This window comes from Rhopalosiphum maidis, chromosome 2 (assembly GCF_003676215.2).
Source record: "Rhopalosiphum maidis isolate BTI-1 chromosome 2, ASM367621v3, whole genome shotgun sequence".
Lineage (NCBI taxonomy): Eukaryota > Metazoa > Arthropoda > Insecta > Hemiptera > Aphididae > Rhopalosiphum > Rhopalosiphum maidis.
The window spans coordinates 76,646,957-76,667,579 of record NC_040878.1 but is presented as its reverse complement, the minus strand read 5'-3'; the positions used below and the strand labels follow the sequence as shown (position 1 = coordinate 76,667,579).

The 20,623-nt window shown below is 29.9% G+C and overlaps 2 protein-coding genes across 2 annotated transcripts; one reads left to right on the top strand and one right to left on the bottom strand.

Moving 5' to 3' along the window:
* The first annotated feature begins 682 nt into the window (after window positions 1–682).
* Window positions 683–7,519, top strand: LOC113554243 (ribosome biogenesis protein BMS1 homolog). Its single transcript, XM_026957995.1, has 15 exons — window positions 683–734; window positions 869–992; window positions 1,070–1,409; window positions 1,471–1,726; window positions 1,947–2,075; window positions 2,208–2,398; window positions 3,313–3,464; window positions 3,547–4,256; window positions 5,060–5,241; window positions 5,492–6,001; window positions 6,071–6,201; window positions 6,294–6,402; window positions 6,464–6,734; window positions 6,811–6,986; window positions 7,071–7,519. The coding sequence occupies exons 1-15, from the start codon at window positions 683–685 to the stop codon at window positions 7,419–7,421; spliced, it is 3,684 nt and encodes a 1,227-aa protein (XP_026813796.1). The 3' UTR covers window positions 7,422–7,519.
* A 1,924-nt stretch (window positions 7,520–9,443) lies between these two features.
* On the bottom strand, window positions 9,444–15,822 carry LOC113554868 (UDP-glucuronosyltransferase 2B2-like). The gene is made up of 4 exons (XM_026958943.1): window positions 14,968–15,822; window positions 11,684–11,903; window positions 10,998–11,217; window positions 9,444–10,241 (listed from the first exon to the last, which is right to left on the bottom strand). Exons 1-4 carry the CDS (start codon window positions 15,820–15,822, stop codon window positions 9,956–9,958), a joined length of 1,581 nt encoding a protein of 526 aa, XP_026814744.1. The 3' UTR covers window positions 9,444–9,955.
* Between the last annotated feature and the right edge of the window lie 4,801 nt (window positions 15,823–20,623).

Genomic DNA, 20,623 nt, shown 5'->3' with positions numbered 1-20,623 from the left:
TTTTGTTATGAAAGAACTTATTATATACCTACTAAATATCAATGATTTAGTGTTTTCTAAAATGTTCTTAAAAGATAACACCAAGTATAAAAAAAGATTGGATTAGGTTAGGTTTTAGTTGCGAAAATTATTAAATATTCACGAACCGTGAGTCCACAGATATTATTGTGTTATTTTCTTAAATATCCTAAGCATATTATTATTTTTTTTATATATATCAACATTTTTTTCGTTTTTTTTTTTTAATTGTAACTTTTGAATTATATGTTCATATAAAATCGTTTCTAGCTATATTTCACAGCATATAAAAATGATGCTCAAATGCTCAATCATATAATGTCTATAGTCTATGCGTTGTGTTCTAACAACATTACTCAACATTACCGTGATTTTTTGCACAATTTATTTGATGTGATTTATTAAAACATCAGCGCCATCTAGGTGTAGGAATAATAAATTGTTTTTCATAAATGTTCGATCGCTGTTATCAGTGCGATCCCTCGTGTGGTTGTTGATAACTGATAATTCTAATCACACCAAAACATAAAAACGTGTTTTCAAAATTGTTATTATTACGTTTAACGCTGACTCGTGGAATTATTTTTGTCTTATTTGTCTAATTTCGATTTTCGCCGGTCACACGGTTTTCCGGTGTCATTTTTGTTTCGCACCGTGATTAACAATGGCCGAGGAATTCGATGACAAGAAAAAAGAACACAGAAAAAGACATTCTGGTAATATTTTAAACCTATGATTATGTTTTTAAGGCGATTGCACACTATACACTAAGTAAATTGAATAAAAAAATGTTCGATCAGTCATCATAGTAAATAGTTAAGTTCAATTTTTATGTTTTTCGCTTGTACAGGCAGGAAAGCTGAGAAAAAAGTCTTAAAGAAAAAGTTAGATCAAGATGAAGCTTCTGCCAGAAAAAGGAATCCCAAAGCATTTGCTATCAACTCTGTTGTTAATGCTCAAAGACGATTCAGAAGGTGGGTTAAACAGGATGTTTTCAGTACCGAGAATTCTAATTCTAAGACTATGAATTCTTTTATATGTATTAAATTAGGGCTCAAGATTTGGATACCAAAAAACAACATATACCTCTTGTTGATCGTACACCTTTGGAACCTCCGCCAATTATTGTTGCAGTTGTTGGACCTCCAAAAGTTGGCAAAACAACATTAATTAATGGCATTATAAAAAATTTTACTAGACAACCTCTTACTACCATTAATGGTCCAGTTACTATAGTATCTGGTAAAAGAAGACGTATTACACTAATTGAATGTAATAATGACATAAATAGCATGATTGATTTGGCCAAAGTAGCTGATCTTGTTCTCCTCATGATTGATGCATCATTTGGATTTGAAATGGAAATATTTGAGTTTCTTAATATTTGTCAGGTAATATTTAATATTTGTTTATTCTATAATCTACAGTATTAATTTTTATTATCTTATATAGGTACATGGAATGCCTAAAGTAATGGGTGTTTTATCTCATCTTGATATGCTAAAAAATAACAAAACTCTTAAACGTACAAAGAAATTACTCAAACATCGATTTTGGACTGAAGTTTATGCTGGTGCAAAATTATTTTATTTGTCTGGTGTTCATAGAGGAGAGTATGTTCGCAATGAAGTTAAAAATTTAGGAAGATTCATTTCAGTTATGAAATTTAGACCTTTAACTTGGCAAACTTCTCATTCGTATGTTCTAGGTAAGTTATTATGTAGTTTCAAAATAATTTTAATTGGTTATTTACTTACTTAATCATTACATTATAATACTTAACGTATTTACGGGGGAAGGGGTTCCTCAGGGATTGATGATTTAGTAAATAAATGAAGCCATTCATAAATGTTCATCAATGTTCTTATATCCTTAAAGTTCTGTAAATTTCTCTTTTTGATGTTAATTATATGTTTTATTAACTTTAGTGGATCGTATGGAAGATCTTACATCACCAGAATTAATTAGGCAGAATGTAAAATGTGATCGTCGAGTTAGTTTATATGGATTTGTTCGAGGTATTCCAATGAATAAACAGAGTAGTGTCCATATACCAGGTAATAAAATATTATAATTATTATTATAATTTGGTGTATAATAATTAATGATTAATTTTATAATAATCTTAAATAAACATTTATATATATTTAATTAATGTATAAATAATTTATGTAATTCTTTTTTACTAGGTTGTGGAGATTCTCCTATATATGATATGTGTTATCTTCCTGATCCTTGCCCTTTGCCTGAAAAATTAAAAAAGAGAAGTTTAGTTGACAAAGAGCGTCTTGTTTACGCACCATTTTCTGGAGTTGGTGGAATTGTATATGATAAAGATGCTGTATATGTTGAACTTGGTGGAAGTCATTCTCATAGTAAAGTATGTAATTTTCACTTAATTCATATTTAATTCATATATACAAATGATGGGAATTTGTGTCAATACATTATATTTTTTCATTGTGGTTTTATTAAGTTATTTAGGGTTTGAATATATTTATTTATGAATGCTCAAATTTTTAATTTTTAGTTTAGTAACATGAAAATGGTTCTGTTATTTTTAAACCTATATAACTTATACTATAGTATGTGAATTTGGAACTAAATAGTTATTTTTATTTTATTGAACCTACATTCTTATCATGGCAAATGGTTGAAATGACTAAAAAGAAGTAGAAGGATACCTAAAAATTCAGATTTCCTTATTTCATCATAAAATTTTTTTTACTTTATTTAATATATATATATTTTTTATAAATTTAGGAATTGATTGACTCATACATTATGTACTGTACACATCTACTTATCAGTTATTATAGCCAAGCTAAAATATGCTATAAAATAATTATTTTCATCATAAAAATTAAATGTGCTCTCTTAGATAAAAAATATAATGACTGTAAAATAATACTATAGTTTAAATTTTAAATGAAATAATTTTAAAAATGTTAATATATATTTCGGTTTAAAAAATAAATCTTAAGAGGGATGTGTTATTCTAGACAAAATAATTGAGGGATGAGAAGTGTAAGTTTAAAAAAGTATATAGGCATCTCTCCGTATCCTCAATCCCACCACTTTAATTACTGATCATGGCACAAATTAGTATTTAAAAGTGTCTGATCTAAAATTATTATAAATATAAATGTGGGTCTTAAAAAAAAATTTATTATTTGTCCACACTTGGTTATGTACTTTGTATGTATAAAACTGTTCTATAAGCAATGTGTTAAAATGTGTTTACACTATTGATTAATATAAGTAATAATAATATAAAATGTATATTTTGTTTAGATTATGAATAATACACAAGATGATACCCCTGGTCGAGAATTAGTGAACAATATAGTGGAAACTCAAGATACTTTAGATCAAAAAATTGATCGTAGTGAAGTTCAAATTTTTTCTAATACCAAGCCAATTATTTCAACTGATTTTGTAGAAAAGTTTGTTCAGTATTAAATATCTTATATAATACATATCTCATTTTAAATATTAGAATTAAGTATAATAAAATTTTATTTCTAGCAATGATAATGATATGGAAGAAGAATTGTCTGTAACTAATGTAACAGATCCTAATGATGGTCGAAATCGACGTAAAGTCATGTTTCGTTCTGATGATATGAAATTTTCTGATCTTGATGAATCCGATACTCAAGATGATGACAACGATGATGATGATGATTCTTCTATTGAAGATATTAATCCAGTGAGTGAAGAAAACAACGATTCTGATTCAGAATGGTCAGACTCTGAAGATGAAACCGAAAACAAAAAAAATAAAGCTGAAAAGTCACGTTTTTATGGACAATCATTTGGGAAAGAAAGTGAAATCAGAAAAAAAATTGCCAATGAATTGGCAAAATTAGACAAAATTAACAAAGAATCAAAAATTGGTAACTGGAATGAACAAGAAAATGAAGAAGAACAAAATTATTCTGATGGTGATATTGAGTATGATGAAGATTCTGATGCTGAAGATGATAGTGAAAGTGATAGTGATGAATGTGATAATAATGAAGAGGATAATATTAATATTACAGTAAGTGATGAAAATGATGTAGATGATAAAGATAAAAAAAATAGTTCAGTTGACAAATTATCTCATAAAAACTTACAAGAAACAAATGGAGAAGATTCATCATTAAATTGGAAGAAAAATTTGGCACAAAAAGCAGCTAATGCATATTATGAGCGACAAAATTCAGTTGCTAATCTATGGAAATTAGTTTATGGTAAATAATTTTTTAAGTAAATTTAGTTAATATAATTAATATTAAATTAATGTAATGCAATTTAATAAGTTTATGTGTGATGAGTCTATGTCAGAGGACTTGTAGTATTTGCATATTTGTTTTGCACAGTCATAAAAGTAGTAGAGTACTAAACAAATATGTTTCATGCTTCTACAAAGCTAGTTTTGAAATTTTATTTTGCATATAAATGCATATTTTGAGTTATTTTTGTTTTTAGGGCATATTTTACACTTTTATATTCCATTTAATACATTTTAAGACATATTTATCTTAAATCAATTTTTTTCACATTGACTTTTATTTCAAACAACACAGTCAATAAATTTGGATAAAAATGTATTAATTTTTAATTTTTGTTTTATATAGTTTTTGATTGTCCACTTTCATATGCTTTTTCCAAAAGCGCTTGAAGATTACTGATAAGGCTATAATATTAGTTTTTGGTAATTAATTTTATTATTATAAAGATAGATAAATATTTATGGTGATTAGGTTGTCAATCTATAATATATTTAAATTAGGAAATTGTTTTGACTTATTTTAAATACTATTTATTTTATTAATACTTTTAAATGTAATTGAAAAAAAAATTTTTAGTTCATATAATAGGGTTTTAAGTGCTTGCATATTTAGTGCTTTTTTAGAGCTACAAGTCCTTTGTCCCAGTGATGACTAATAAATGTCATTAAAACATAAATTTTTTTGCATTTAAAATATTAAGATTATTCAAATTGAAATTTTGAAAACCCATTTTTAAATTATAAATTATTTTATTTAAATAGGTGATGAAGTTAATAAACAAAAAAATGATAACGAGTTAAATGATGATGAAGATGAATTAGGGGGTCTATTTAGAGTATCTTCAATGAAAAACATTAAAAAACAAAGAGAAAAAGATGACATGAATTTAGAAGACATATCAAAATTTAATGTTGATCATCATCATGACTGGAGTTCATCAGAGGTAATTACTAAAAATATTTAAATTAAGTTATACGTATAGAATACTCTTAGTGAGATCATATTATTACCATCATTATATGTTTTTCCATTCATTCAGATTCAAATTATTTCCATATTTGTTTTATTAATTTCAATGTAACAATTAGTGTTTAGTTTTTTAATACCTAAAATAATAAATCTTCAAATAACTATTATGAATGATTTTTTTTTGTTTATATTTATTGATTAAAATTATCTTATATGTTTGTTAGGTTTGTGGTACTATAAAAGACATGTTTGTAACTGGTAAATGGAATCGTAATGAAGATGCTACTGCACTCCTTGAAAATGATGATGAAGAACTGTATGGTGATTTTGAAGATTTGGAAACTGGAGAAAAAGTGAAGGGCCAAGATATTGATTCTGATAACGATAGCGTTATTGAAAAACCCAATAAACCATTAACTGAAGATGAATTAATTGAAAAAAAGAAAAAATTAAAAGAGCAGTTTGATGAAAACTATGATGATAAAGAAGGAGGTCCAAGTACATATTATGATGAATTAAAAGAAGAAGCTTCTAAACAAGCACAACTCAACAAGAGCCAGTTTGAAGGTATGGATGATGAAATCCGTGTACAACTAGAAGGATATAGAGCTGGAATGTATGTTCGGGTAGAGTTAGATGCAATGCCATGCGAATTAGTAAGCAATTTTGATCCATCTTACCCATTGATTGTTGGAGGATTACAAAGTGGAGAAGAAAATATTGGATTTCTGAAAGTAATTATTAAAATATTAAACTTAACAATATTTCGTAGTTATTTATTAATGGATTGTTTTGATAAATAGGTACGAATTAAGAAACATAGATGGTACAATAAAATACTCAAAAACCGAGATCCTATTATTATATCAATGGGTTGGAGAAGATTTCAGACGTTACCAATATTTTCCAAACAAGAAGATAATATGAGACATAGGTAGTTAAATAGTGAACTTATTACTTTTGTATCTATAATTATTATTTCTTATTTATGTATAATTTATATTTACATATATTTAAACATTTAAGGATGCTTAAGTACACACCTGAACACGTCATGTGTATGGCCCACTTTTGGGGTCCAATGACCAAACATGGTACTGGATTTTTAGCTGTACAAGATGTTTCAACCAAACAGGTTTGTAAAAAAAAATGTTATAAGATGTTTAATTTTTTTTCTATTATATGTTTGTTTAAAGACTGGTTTCAGGATAACAGCTACCGGAACGGTTGTAGATACAGACCAATCTACTCAAGTTACTAAAAAGTTGAAATTGACTGGCACTCCTCTAAAAATTTACAAACGTACAGCATTTATTAAAGATATGTTTAATTCTACTCTGGAGGTAACTAAATTTGAAGGAGCTCGCATTAAGACTGTTTCCGGTGTTCGAGGTCAGATTAAAAAAGCTTGCCCAAAACCAGAAGGTTCATTCAGAGCAACTTTTGAAGATAAAATTAAAATTAGTGGTATTTATTGATTGTTGATTATTACAGTTTGTTATGTTGTATATACTGATCATATATTTTTTTTTTACATTACCAGATATCGTGTTTTGTCGTACGTGGTACAACGTTGAAGTTCCAAAACTTTATAATCCAGTTACATCATTGCTGTTACCTTTGAATGAAAAAAATTCTTGGCGTGGTATGAAGACTACAGGACAATTAAAAAGAGAACAAGGCATTAAAGCACTCCCTCAAAATGATTCTATGTATACTGTAAGTATTTTTCTTAATTTCTTAATTCTAACAGTTTTTATGAATATGATTAATTGTAAAACTATTATTCTACATTTTTTATAGCCAATACATAGAAGTATGAAACATTTCAAGCCTCTCAAATTGTCTAAGAATTTGCAAGCTCAGTTACCATATGTAGACAAACCCAAGACATTGGCAACCGCTAAATTAGACTTGAAAAAACAACGTGTAGCTGTGGTTAGAGATGGTCATGAAGAACAGGTTGCTTCTTTAATGAAGATGATTCGTACCACTTACAAGGAGAAGAAACGAAAAGATAGAAAAGACATGAGAGTGAGAGTTAGGAAACATAAAAAAGACATCCAAACAGAAGTAAGGGCCAAATATAAAAGAGATCAACAAAAGAAAAAAGCTGTTATGCGAAAACGTACAAAGATGTCGTCTAATAAATAATTTATGTTTTGTCAATTGTTTACTATTTTTAAATCAATATCTTAAATTGTTTTATTTTATTTAAGTAAAATAAAAACCAAATCAATTTGTACACTATCTACAAGGTATTTATAAATCAATTATATTATTAACTATTCGTAGTCAGAAACTGGTAATTTTTTAGTTTTAGTTGTTGTAAGGTGAATCTATCAAATGTTATATATTCTTCTATCCAATTATAATCTATTTAAGTGATAGGTACTATGACTACTATGGCACTATCACTATGGATGTCTTGCAGCATTTGAGTCTCTGGTTTATACATGCTTCAACTGGTATTATCAATTTTACTTATTTTACTGGATATCAGAACACTGATCGGTATGAATAAATAATAAATTTAATAACATTTAAGAAATAATAAGTTCATAAAATGGATCAATTTAAAATTAAATAAATTGAAAAGTAGGACATAAAGTAGTGGTTCTTAACCAGTGTTCTGCGAACTTGGAGTAAGTGTTCCACCAAAACTTAAAAATCAGTGGAAACAAATCCATTAAGTAAACGAAATTTTTAATTTCATCATCTTAACATTGTAACATTTGTAACTATTATCAATTTCTAAAAAACAACAGTATAAGATGTTTATAACTGTGTAAAATCATTTTGGAGTGTTTTGATGGTTTATTTTAGTGTATAAAAGTTATCGACTTTGACAAAAAAACGAAAACATGATTCTAGCGCTGATAGTGCAAGTTTAAGTACAAGCAATAACAATGTTGATACTCCCTATAATGAAAATTAATTTTAATCGTTTGTACACCTTCCTTAAGCTAATGCTATATGTTGCAGCTGTGTAAGATAATAATGTTATTATATAAAATATGTATGTAATACCTAATAGAAGTTTAATAAAATAGTTAAGTACATTGGTAAATTTTTAACTATTTGATATGATATTATTATAATTTTTATAACCCTTAAGGCCCCGAAAGGCCAATAGTGCCTAAGTAGTATAGATAGGTAACTAATAAAAATAAAGTTATTTACTTGTCTCATTGTATATTATCCCCTGTGTATCACCAAACCGTAAAAAATCTATCATCACACTGATGGTGACCTCACGTCATCAGTATTTAATTTAAAATGTCGATATTATTCTGTACCCGATAGGTTCTAGATTACGTGTAGGTTAGTCCATTATTAATACCTTGGTATAGACGACCATAGTGTCGTAGCTAGGGGGGATGAGGGGCTGCAGCTCCTCCAAAATATTAAGAAAATTTAAAAATTATTTTAATTTTTAATGGTTTATGAAAATCGATATAAAATCATGGCATGAAGGCGAAGCGGCAACTTTGAATAATTAATAAAATAATAATGTCTGCAAAACGTTAACACCCTAATAGAGGCGATACTCGTTACTAATGAGTCATTAGTTACCTAGTATAAACTTAAGTTTATGTTATAATTTGATATAAGTATATATAAAGGTATATAAATGAAGCATAATAATTATTATTTATAATATGAGCTCAATATTTATAAATTTTAAAAGTACACATTTTAAAATAAATAAAATGCTCATGTTAAATTATTTTTTAATACATTTTATTATTAATTAAGTACAAAAATAGTAATTATCAAAGCAGTAGTATAAAATGATAGTAAAATCTTCATAATTACATCTCATAATATAATCACTATTATAAACACTAGAACTGTATAGATAATTAATTATAAAAATAAATTGATTAAACAATTATTAAGATAAGTAAGGTACTTACGTATATTTTAAACAGATAGTGAGATAGGTGGTGTACTATTATGATACAAAAAAGTAAAAATATATCCTATAATGCACAGATTATATCTAAGCTAATAAATAAATATGAACAATAAATCGATAATTTTTATCTTTGATTACTTAAACTTAATTTTGATTATTAGTAATAAATCACAATAAAGATAATCTCTAATATATTTATAATCTATATCCATATATATCATATGGTGCACCTATTATTGACTATATTGTTGTTCTAATAATATAATACATTAATACAATTTAAGTGAATATTAATAATTTATGACTTTAAGTAAAACCATAAATTTAAAGATTTCGATAAAGCACGAATTAATAAATTATAAATTATATTGGTATCTAAAATTTTTTTATTGGGAACTTGGGTGATTTTATACGTGTCATATATCTATTTACTAACTACACAGGTATATTATGTACTTATCTATCTACTGTATGTTCTTTTTTCAGACATATTTAATACTAAAATCATAATAATGACGATTGATGAGTAAGTGCGAAAAACAGTTGCATTATACACCACGCAGTGCAAAATACGCTATTAAAATATGTAGCTATACGCCTACTTAATATCATAATTTATACAATATATAAAAACGTGTTTGTGAGTATGAGACAGAGATCAACGATTGATTTTGACAATTATTTTCTACGTAATTTAAGGCAGGTTATAAATAGGCGTATTAACTTTGTCAGAAGAATGTATCTAATTAATTCCATATTATTATACCTATTGTTGTTTAACTTTGACACTTATCAAGTAATTCGCGACAAATGTATAAAAATATCTAAACGTCTTGTAAATCAAGTACATTATGACCAGGAATGACACGATAAAGACAAGAATCACATCCAATAACATGTATTGATACCATGTAAGATTTAGGGCTTCGGATTTTAAGTGGTGTGCACCATTGTGGCGAAGTACGTATTCCGTCCAATAAACAACCAACTCTTGAGGCATCATCGGACGGTCTTTGAAACGCTCCGCTGTGATTACAGCATTTTTTGTGTAACTGTAAAAGAGTAATGATAATAAAAAAAAAATCCGTTAAAATTTTTTAAATACTTTCTGAAACGTATAACATATAATTATAGCATACAATTATATTTAAGACGTAATACACACATATATATTTAGGCACTTTTAGCAGGGCCCTTTTTAGGATTTTCGAGACCAAGGCCTCCAATTGTGTTATAGCTAGATATCACAAATGTATTCTACGTTTACTTATTTATTTATTTATATGAATTAATTCAAAATCAACGAATTTCAGAAGAATTGCCAATCTTTTGGAAGAAATAGAAAATGTAATCTTTGAATTATAATGAAAAAGTCATATCAGCTGATTATATGACATATTAAAGAATAAAATTAAAGCTATGAGCAGTGCATGGAACAAAATAAGTTTTATAGATTTTTCAAAAGTATAGTAACCCTTGTAAGTTTTAAGTAACCCTTGATTGTGTTCTACAATATTTGCCTTATTATCATATGTTTGACCACGATAGTTACCTATACATCATTTGCTTAGGTCTTAGAATATTAAATATATGTATTACGTAAACATTGTAAACCAACTTTATTTCTCTATGAAACATAAAATTTTTTTTTTTAACAAATGTTACTATTATATTTTTTGGAATACGAATCCCTGAATCTGAGTAAAAAGTGCGAGTCTCGGTGACCGGACTCTGATCGCTTTTCCTAAGGTGTACGGCACTGGCTATAAGAGCTTATATCATCGCTATTGTAATTTTATTTCTCATACTTTGTATTGTGTAAAAGTTCTCTGATGCCGTGTAGAAATTGTTGTTCAGTGATCGACAACAATTCCATTGTGATCGCCATACCCGCATCCACTAGACTTTGCAAGTTTCTTGGTTGATCGTAGTAAAGCGGAAAGCCCAAAACCGGAACACCTGCATCCACTGCTTCGTACACGCCAGATATCCCACCATGACTTATAAACAATTTGACGTTTGGGTGTACTAATAGAAAATAGTGTAAAGAGACCATATCGATTATAATAAAATCTTTCAAGTCACTAAAGTCTATAATAGATACCAAATTCTTATTACATTATTGCTAGATATTTTATTAAAAATAAATGTAGATATAATAATAACATAATAACATAATATCATTATATTACAGAAGTGATTAATGAATAAGCGATGATTACTGATCGTTAAGGGTAACGTACCTACTTATATAGTTATTTTTATCAACATGGCAATATTATACGTTTTGTGACTGATATAATTTAAATATAATAACTATAGTATACAGATTATCACTTGTAATACTACATAACAGTACACATTATAAAGTTTAAATCAAATAATTACAAAATTATTAGGTGCTTGTAAAAGTTAATCTTCAAACATATCGTTTAATTATAAAAACTCCATAAGTTTAAAAATTACCTATATTAGAGGGAAAGTAATGACTTACACAGAACATCACGTTGTGGAAACCAGTTTCCCGTCATCACGTTGTCCGGTTTGTCTTTCATTTCACCTTCAAATTTCCACAAAACTCTTTGAGGAATTTGTCGAAATACATTTTTAAATGTATCTTGAATATGGTCTGGTAAACTTGACATGGCTACGACTGATCCAAATGTAAAATATATAACACCGTGTGGAGAATTTTCAATAAATTCTTTGATATTCTGAAAAATTAAAAATTAATTATAAGTGTTTTTTTCAGTCTATAATAAATTTTAAAATTGAGACCAAAGAGTAGGTCTTACCTTTGTAATAACTTTTTATTCCTACAATATACATTATGCAAGTATAATTTAACCCTGTGAAAACAAGACATAAGCTAATACTCAAACGTTTCTTCTTTCATCTGTCGAGACATTTATTAGTTTGATTTTAATGTTTTAATAGATAATAGAAATGTATAGAATAAAAAAGCGGTTAAGTAAGTAGCCACTCTTATACACAGTATAATGTATTTAATTGAGTAAATTACTGTAGTTTTGATTTATTTTTTAAAATTCATAATTATTGAATGCGAAAAACGATTCTGAGCGAAAACGGTTTGTCAACCTATATTACCAAGTAGAAAGTATATTTTATTATACACATAATATATTTGTAATAAGTACAGCGGTTAAATTAATTTTAACTAAAACGTTGCATTTTAAAATTACATTATGTATTTAAAATATATAATGATAAAAAAAGTTTCAAGTCACTAGAAATATTTTTGAATTAAAATCACTTTGTTAAGAGTCTAAAAGAACTTTCAAATATTGTGTATTATTGGACATTATGTAATAGGTAATTAATAACTAATAATAAGTCATTGATGATTAAACGAATTAATAAATGATTTATAACATGTATGTATAATAGTATGTATTATTTAAATACATTGCATAAGTATTGTGGAAACGTTTATGAACATAAGTGGCTGTGGCTTTATAATATTTGTATATTTTTAAAATATCCTCGAGTACGTTTATATTGGGAAGACAATTTTCAAATTAATATTATTGCACGTAATATAACACGAGACCGTTTTTTCGCTTTACGAACTAATTTTCATATAATTGACAACAACAGTATAAGTAAAGAAAATAAAGACAAATTTATCAAAGTGAGACCATTATTTGATGCAGTGTTAAAAATATGTAATAGCCTACCTTTAGAACAGGACCTTTGTGTTGATGAACAGATGGTTCCTTTCAAAGGCCAACTATCGATCAAACAATATATGATAGGAAAGCCTATTAAGTGGGGGTCAACTTTTATTGTTAAAAAGCACAGGGGAATACTGTATTAATTTTATATTTTTCAAAGGTTTTAAAAATAAATTTTATTTGATTTGTTTTACTAAATTTGTTTCTTAACATCAAAAAAGATTAATTTAGATTAATAATTAGTTGACACAATGAAAAATTTATTTATAGATGAATATTGACTCCACGAAGACCCAAGGTACACTATAGTGTACCCATTTAAAACTTCGCAAAAAAAAATGATAATATTACGAAACTTCGCAAAATTAATTTTAAGACTATAAATATAAATATGATGAAAAAAAAAATTTTTTTTTTAATTTTCAAAAAGTCGGGTCTGAAAGGGTTAAAACAATAGCGAATGTGTAAGTACATACTTGAATGTTCAAACTAAAGGTTATTATTATTTTACAATAAATTATTAAGTACAAATGTTATATAATATATAAGGGTACTCAAAATTTTTCATTTTAAAAAGTTAATAATATTATTCGAGTGCTCTATAACATTATAAGTATTACCGTATTAGTATGTATTTTTGTTATAAGTTTGTAATCTAAGTAATACGAAGTATCTAGTGTGGATTAAAATTTTAGAAAAAATATTTTGGAGATAATGTCTGATAGATGAGGTGAGTTGTTGGAAAGGGTGACGAAGGGTAACACGGACGTGCGGATTCATATTTTTTATATTATACTGCAAAGTACGCCATAATATTATTATCTTAGATTTATGGCTGAAAATATTATTGTTCGTCGTCACTCGACAGTTCTTTGTGTGAAAATTGTTGCTTATATTAACTTTTGTTTCAATAATTTAGTATATAACTTCAAAATTATTGTTTTTTATTCGCTTTGTGTACAGTTTTTATATGTTAACACATACATTTACGATATACCTGATTATATGCAGATATAACAATATTAAAACGTAACAAAAAGTATTATCCTATTTGAAATTTGTCGGGACAAGCGAGAACGATGCCTAAAAAAAGGATAGTTCAGTTTAAAACGGGAAAAATAAAGTCACCTATGGCGCAACTATAGGGGTAGAGCTATAATCACTATTGTACTTACCACCTCATGGCTAAGATTTAGATCCTCCCCCCCCCAAAAAAAAAATTGGGGTTATGAAATAGTTTCTTTTGTTAAGGCTAAATAAATATTTATTATTAATTAGAACAAGGCGAAATAGAAAAGAAAAAACCGAGGTCTTGTTATTGTAAAATTGCATTCTACGCCGAAATGGTTTGCATTGCAATAGTTCCGATAAATCATACATTACAATCCATTTATTAATGAACATCAATATATCAGTCGACGAAATTTTTTTTTTAAATTTCTTAGTTTTTGATTTTTATAATTATTATACATATATGTAGATACAATTTAAAAACAATAATATGAAAATATGTATTTACATTTATTTCTTAATTAATTGCGTCGTGAAATAACGTCATTGTAATCGATTGACACGTATAAGCAATTTTCAAGTTAAAGTATGATTGTTAAGCTGCAATAGTTTTTGCAGGTAGATAATAAAAATAAAATGTAACTTTCAACTAAAATCAATGTAGGTACTATCAGAAGGTTTAATATGGAATGGTCTGATCGAGTGGAATTTAAACATCACCCGTTTTTAATTAGTGTTCGATTAAAAAATTTTGATTTTTAACCACTTCTATGATCGTCTCATTATTCACTCATAATAATGTGGTTTAAAAAAAGAAAAAAAATATGAAACAACACACACATCGTTATAAAACTGCAGCAACGAACATTTTTCGATCCGTTTAGAATTTAAACGATATCTAACGACATGTGGTGGACGAGGTGCGTGGAGTACTCCACGGGGTTGTTTCAAGTCGCTGACAGTTCTGACGGGAACTATAGTCCCGCGCTGTAAGTACAACCCCCTTCATAGTTGCACCTATACGAATAATTGGTCACATCAAATCTAAACAGGTCGTGTGCGGTATACTCACGGTCGGCAGTTTGCCGCTACTAGCCCGGTCCAAGTGTATCCCGCCGACGTGTACGACGTTGCGGGGCAGCAACATGGTGGGCTCGGTGACGTGGTGGCTGTTGACGAACACGACGGACGGTTTGGCGGGCTCGCCGACATCGTACGGCCGGCGGTTGGCCGTCAGCTCGGCGTACCACCGGACCAGCCGGCCGTAAGCGTACACGGCCGTGTTGGCCAACCTGTGCCGGAACGCCCGGACCGCCGAGCCGTAGAGCAGATGCGGCACGTACGCCGGGTTGGCAGAGTGGCCGACGATGGACGGCTGCATGTACGTGATCATGGGCGTCGGCACCACGTACACCATGGGCAGCCCGACCGCGGCGGCCAGGTGTGCCACACACTCGGAGCCCAACGGCTCGGTGACGAGCAGGTCGAACCGTGCCGCCGTGTCGGTGCCGTTGACCATGAGCGCCCGGATCTGTTCCATGTCGTACACCGCGTCGCAAAATTCCCTGCTCCACCGGACCACGGACGGCACGATGTACGACAGCCGGCTGTAGTCGGACAGCACGCGGGACGCACATTCGCCGGCGTGCTGCAGCAACACGCCGGACGTGTCCACCTCCGTGTAATTGCCGTGCCCGAACCGCGACGTCTGCGTCGGGTAAGACGTGAACGCCACCACCGAGTGGCCGCGGTCGGTCAGTGCCCGGAGCACGGCGCTCATAAAATTCCAGTGGCTCCGGCCCGGCACCGTTTCCACGGCCAGTATGTTGGCCGCACGAAAGCCGGGCGACGGCGACGCGGCGGTTAACGCCTCTGCGGTGTAGAGAACGAGGACGACGAGGGCACGACGACGATAGGCAGGCGACATGACAGCGATTTGTTCAGACCGAACGCCGTCGGACGGATTTATATAAGCGGCTCGGAGCGAGTGCGCCGTGACAAACTTGAAACTATAATCGCTCTGCTATCTGTAGCGCACGGTAATCGTGGTAATGTCGTGACACGCAGTGGTGGACGGAAACGTTGTCGTTCGTAGATCATTCGCTATTATGAAATCAATACGTCACAATCGTCGTATTGATATATATATATATATCGTCCGAATCAAGCTAATGTGCATATTATCCAATTTCGGATTTCAGCCGTCAATAAAAACTGTTAGGAAGTGGGCTATGTATACATTACCCGGCTAAAGTAACTTAAGCCATCGTGTTATGGCTAATGTAAAATATTATTAATACATTCATAATATATAATATTTTATTTTAATAAAATTAATTAATACAAGTTAACAATTAAATATTAAACTACATTGGATGCGATATTAACTTTATTTCTATTTATTAGATAACATTATTTTTATTATTTATTTAAACATGGTAAACTTTGATGACATTTAGAACTGCATAAAATCAGTGGCGTCATTTCAATTTTTTTTTTTAATATTACGCATGGCATATATATAGCAGGCCACTTAAGTGCAAGCCACTATCAATTATACAGGCCAATTAATTTATAAACATGGACCAAATTACTACAATATTGGATTTTAAATACGCATATGTATACCCTGCATGTGCGGTCCAAATAACGCCACTGCATAAAATGCTAGATGCTTTGCATTTGCATTTGTTTTACAATTTGATTTATATGCACAACGTTGATAACCCTGATCACCTAACAATGAAATATTTTTTGCGATTTCTCTTAACAATTTATTTTGTACTTGACACCTCGTCTACTGTAATGAATGGCTAAGGACAAACATCAAATTGAGATCTAGTGTAATGTTTTTCTATCGTTCCCTCGTTATTACCTAGTTCATAGTATTTATTTATATTTATTAATACGAACCTATTCACGTTGGTTCACGGTAAGGTGGTATTGAATCAAAGTTAATGAAAATTAACAATAATAATAAAATATAATATGGTATAAATTATTTTTTATTATTATAATGGTTAAATATATTAATAATATAAATAAATAGAATATTTTTGTAAAAATTCAAATTACCTACCGTATTACTAAGAGTAATATAAATTACTTTAGTAACAATATAAAAAAAAAACACATCAAGAAATTTGCGAGTACTCTGCAGTGATATAGGCTGACAGACCATCTCTGCTCAGAATCATTTTTTGTATACAATGATTTGAAATTTAACACTTCTATTATACAGTGAACCACTCAAATGGGCTTGTACTGCTATGGACTTACGAGTTACGGTAATAAGCTAATATATACAGTGAAACAGTATCCAAACAATAATCAATAATATTTAATAAAGTTGTAATTATTTGAATTATAATATAATATTATAATATTATCATTAAAAGTAAAAATTATTACTAGATAATAGAACTAACCAATGACTTATGAGTATATATATAAAAAAAAAAAACTGTAAAAACTATGTAAATTGAAGTTTAAATTACAGTAAAATCTCATTAATCCGGACTAATTGGGGCTTTAGGTTGCTCGAATTAATGAAAGTCCGGATTAAACAGAATAACCAAAAATCGTAAACTTAAGAAAATTTAAGAAAAATTTATTGGATATAATATTATACTAATATTAATCTAATATAATACATATCTAAAAATATTAAACCTAAAAAATATCGCAATAACCCGCATTTATGGAAAACGTATAGAACTCCTTTTCATGTTTATTCCGATCTATAGGCATAAAATAGCATAATTTACGTATTATAAATGTATTAACAGCTGTACGGATTAAGCGAAGTCCGGACTAATGAGGTCCGGATTAATGAGATTTTACTGTACTTTTTCATTCAATTTGTTTAAGTATATGCTTTCAAAATTCAAATAGCATTCAGTATTTGTCTGGATCCAATTGGAATTTTTGATAAGGATTAATAACAACAGTGACGTAGCACTAATCGTCTGTATTGGAATATTTTTTAACATCGTCCACGAATACGCGTCTGTCATACACGTCTGGGGTATATACATATTAACATGATGCGTTGACACATAATTGTTTGTAGACGATAAATCCGGCGCAACATCCATTGACGTCGCTCGTCACGAGTAATGTTTACATGCTGTTATATGTTATTATTAACGCGTATTAGACGGAAAAAACACATAGATTGCGTAGACGTTAGTAGTGTATAATAATGATATATAACAAATATTTTGCGTATAGCGTATCCCATGCGTGGTTGAACCGTTGAATGTTTGGCACGCAATATTATATAAGGTAATATCACTGTAATGTGGTTAAGAAATAATAAGCTTATAAATAATTAATGTGAGACTGGCACATTGGGAAAACCCGACGACCGGCAGTCACCGAGGGCCCTTGGGTATTTTTTGATTTTGCATGTTTATAGGTAAACGGGAAAATATATATTTGAATCACAAATCGTCATTCGGATAGTCGGGTTACAATTTAATCAGTATGTAAACATTTAATTTAACATTGTAATAATTGAATTATGGTTTATTTAACACAACATATTTAATTATAATATAATTTGTATAACATTTTGATACCGTGGTACTATATGAGTATACTGAATTATAGGCGACGTCTATAACCAGTAAGTCCACCTGCAAAATACCTCGCGTCGATTGAAAAAGACGTCACGTAGATTTCAAAAAGCAACAAGCCTCAGTAAATGGACGCATGAGTCAAAGAAATCATCAGCAATCCACCAAAAATTCGTCGAAAAGTCCAATGTCGCTGCAACGCCCGCAACCACTGAAACTTTCTTTGACTACTACGCATATAACGGCGAAGATAAACTATAATTAGCTTTGTAAAAACTTTTACTACCTAATTATAGTTTATCTTCGCCATTATATGCGTAGTAGTCAAAGAAAGTTTCAGTGGTCGCGGGCGTTGCGGCGACATTGGACTTTTCGACAAATTTTTGGTGGATTGCTGATGAATCCTTTAACTCATGCGTCGATTTACTGAGACTTGTTGCATTTTGAAATTTACGTGACGTCTTTTTCAATCGACGCGAGGTATTTTGCAGGTGGACTTTGGTTGACATTTGAACGGCATCCGAGAACTTTTGTCCATTGACCGTAGTCTTTTGTAGACGTGTATGTGTGGACATTCGATGTCTACGTGTAAGTTTTTGCCGGTTAAACGTCGGATTTTTCAGGCTTATTGTTGTTTCTTTATTGCCTAGCGATGAATTTTGGTTACGTGATGAATTTTTCTGGCTTATTGTTGTTTTTTTATCGCCTAGCGATGAATTTTGGTTTCGTGATGAATTTTTCTGGCTTATTGTTGTTTTTTTATCGCCTAGCGATGAATTTTGGTCACGTGATGAATTTTTCTGGCTTATTGTTGTTTTTTTACTGTGTATCGAAGAACTTTGGTAATGTGATGAATTTTTCTGGCTTATTGTTGTTTTTTTACTGCGTACCGAAGAACTTTGGTCAAGCAATGAATTTTTCTGGATGACGGTTGTTTGTAATATTTTTGGTTTCTCATAATTTCTATAGAAGTTGTAACATCGCATATTAGATTAATATGTGATAAAAAAAAAAGGATTATATGTGTGCTAAAAAACGATTATGTATACTAGAAAAATTACAGTAAATTGACTTTAGGTGTTATATATAATATATAAAAGCACTTATATGACAGCATTTTTAAAATACAGCATTTTTAAAATACGTGTGTTTTATCTAACTTTTACAGTGGTGTATATATATAAGGTAGATATATAAGTCGAGCCTCTGGATCCCTCAAGATACACTCAATTAGTGTTGGGTGGAGAAGCAGAGGAGTACAGACAAACAGTACTTTTAGAATGACATTAAAAAAAAAACTGAGAAAGTTTTTTTCAATCAAACGAAATCTTAAAAAGTTCATTTTAGTATTGAATGTTATTATTTCATCTGAATGTAGTAGTAAAACAGTTATTTTATTAATATGTATATAATAATATATATAATTCGCTTCTTAAATTTAATTATTTCTAGTATACAAATATAAAATACTATTTAATAATTTAATATCTATGCTTATGGGGTCTCCACTTTTTATAGGCTATAACTTGTCATCCTTCAGAAAGTTTCACGCTACACTACTTAACGTTTCAATGACGATTTATTATTAAACAGTAATACAGTGGATTCCGCCTAATATGGGCACCGGTAATAATGGCATCCCCTTAATATGAGCAAAATGTGAAAAATGATCTGGTCCCAACTCTCAATACCAAATAATTAATACAATTATACAACTCATTTCGGTTTTTATGGGAAATCGCTTAATGTGATCAAATAGGGCTGGTCCCGACGTGTCCACATTAAACGGAATCCACTGTATAATATTTCCAAAGATTCTCGTTAAAAAGTCATGAATGCCAAAAAACTAATACAAATATCAAAATATTGTATCCTCTAATTAATATTTCTGTCGATTTTCGTAAATATCTCGAGCAAAATACCAGTTGTTTCAATCGCACTGTTCTAAAAAAAATAGTAGTTGAATTTTTGATGCTTATTACCTTGTTATTGAAGTGCATTTTAAAATAGAACCCGACGGAGTCGTCACCGATGATCGAGTTTCTGAACAATCCGTTGTGAGAACGCTTGGCGCCCAATTCGTAAAAAACATGTCATCTGGATAATACAAACCCCGTGTAGGAAGATTCGTTGCAGTTGATTTGGTTT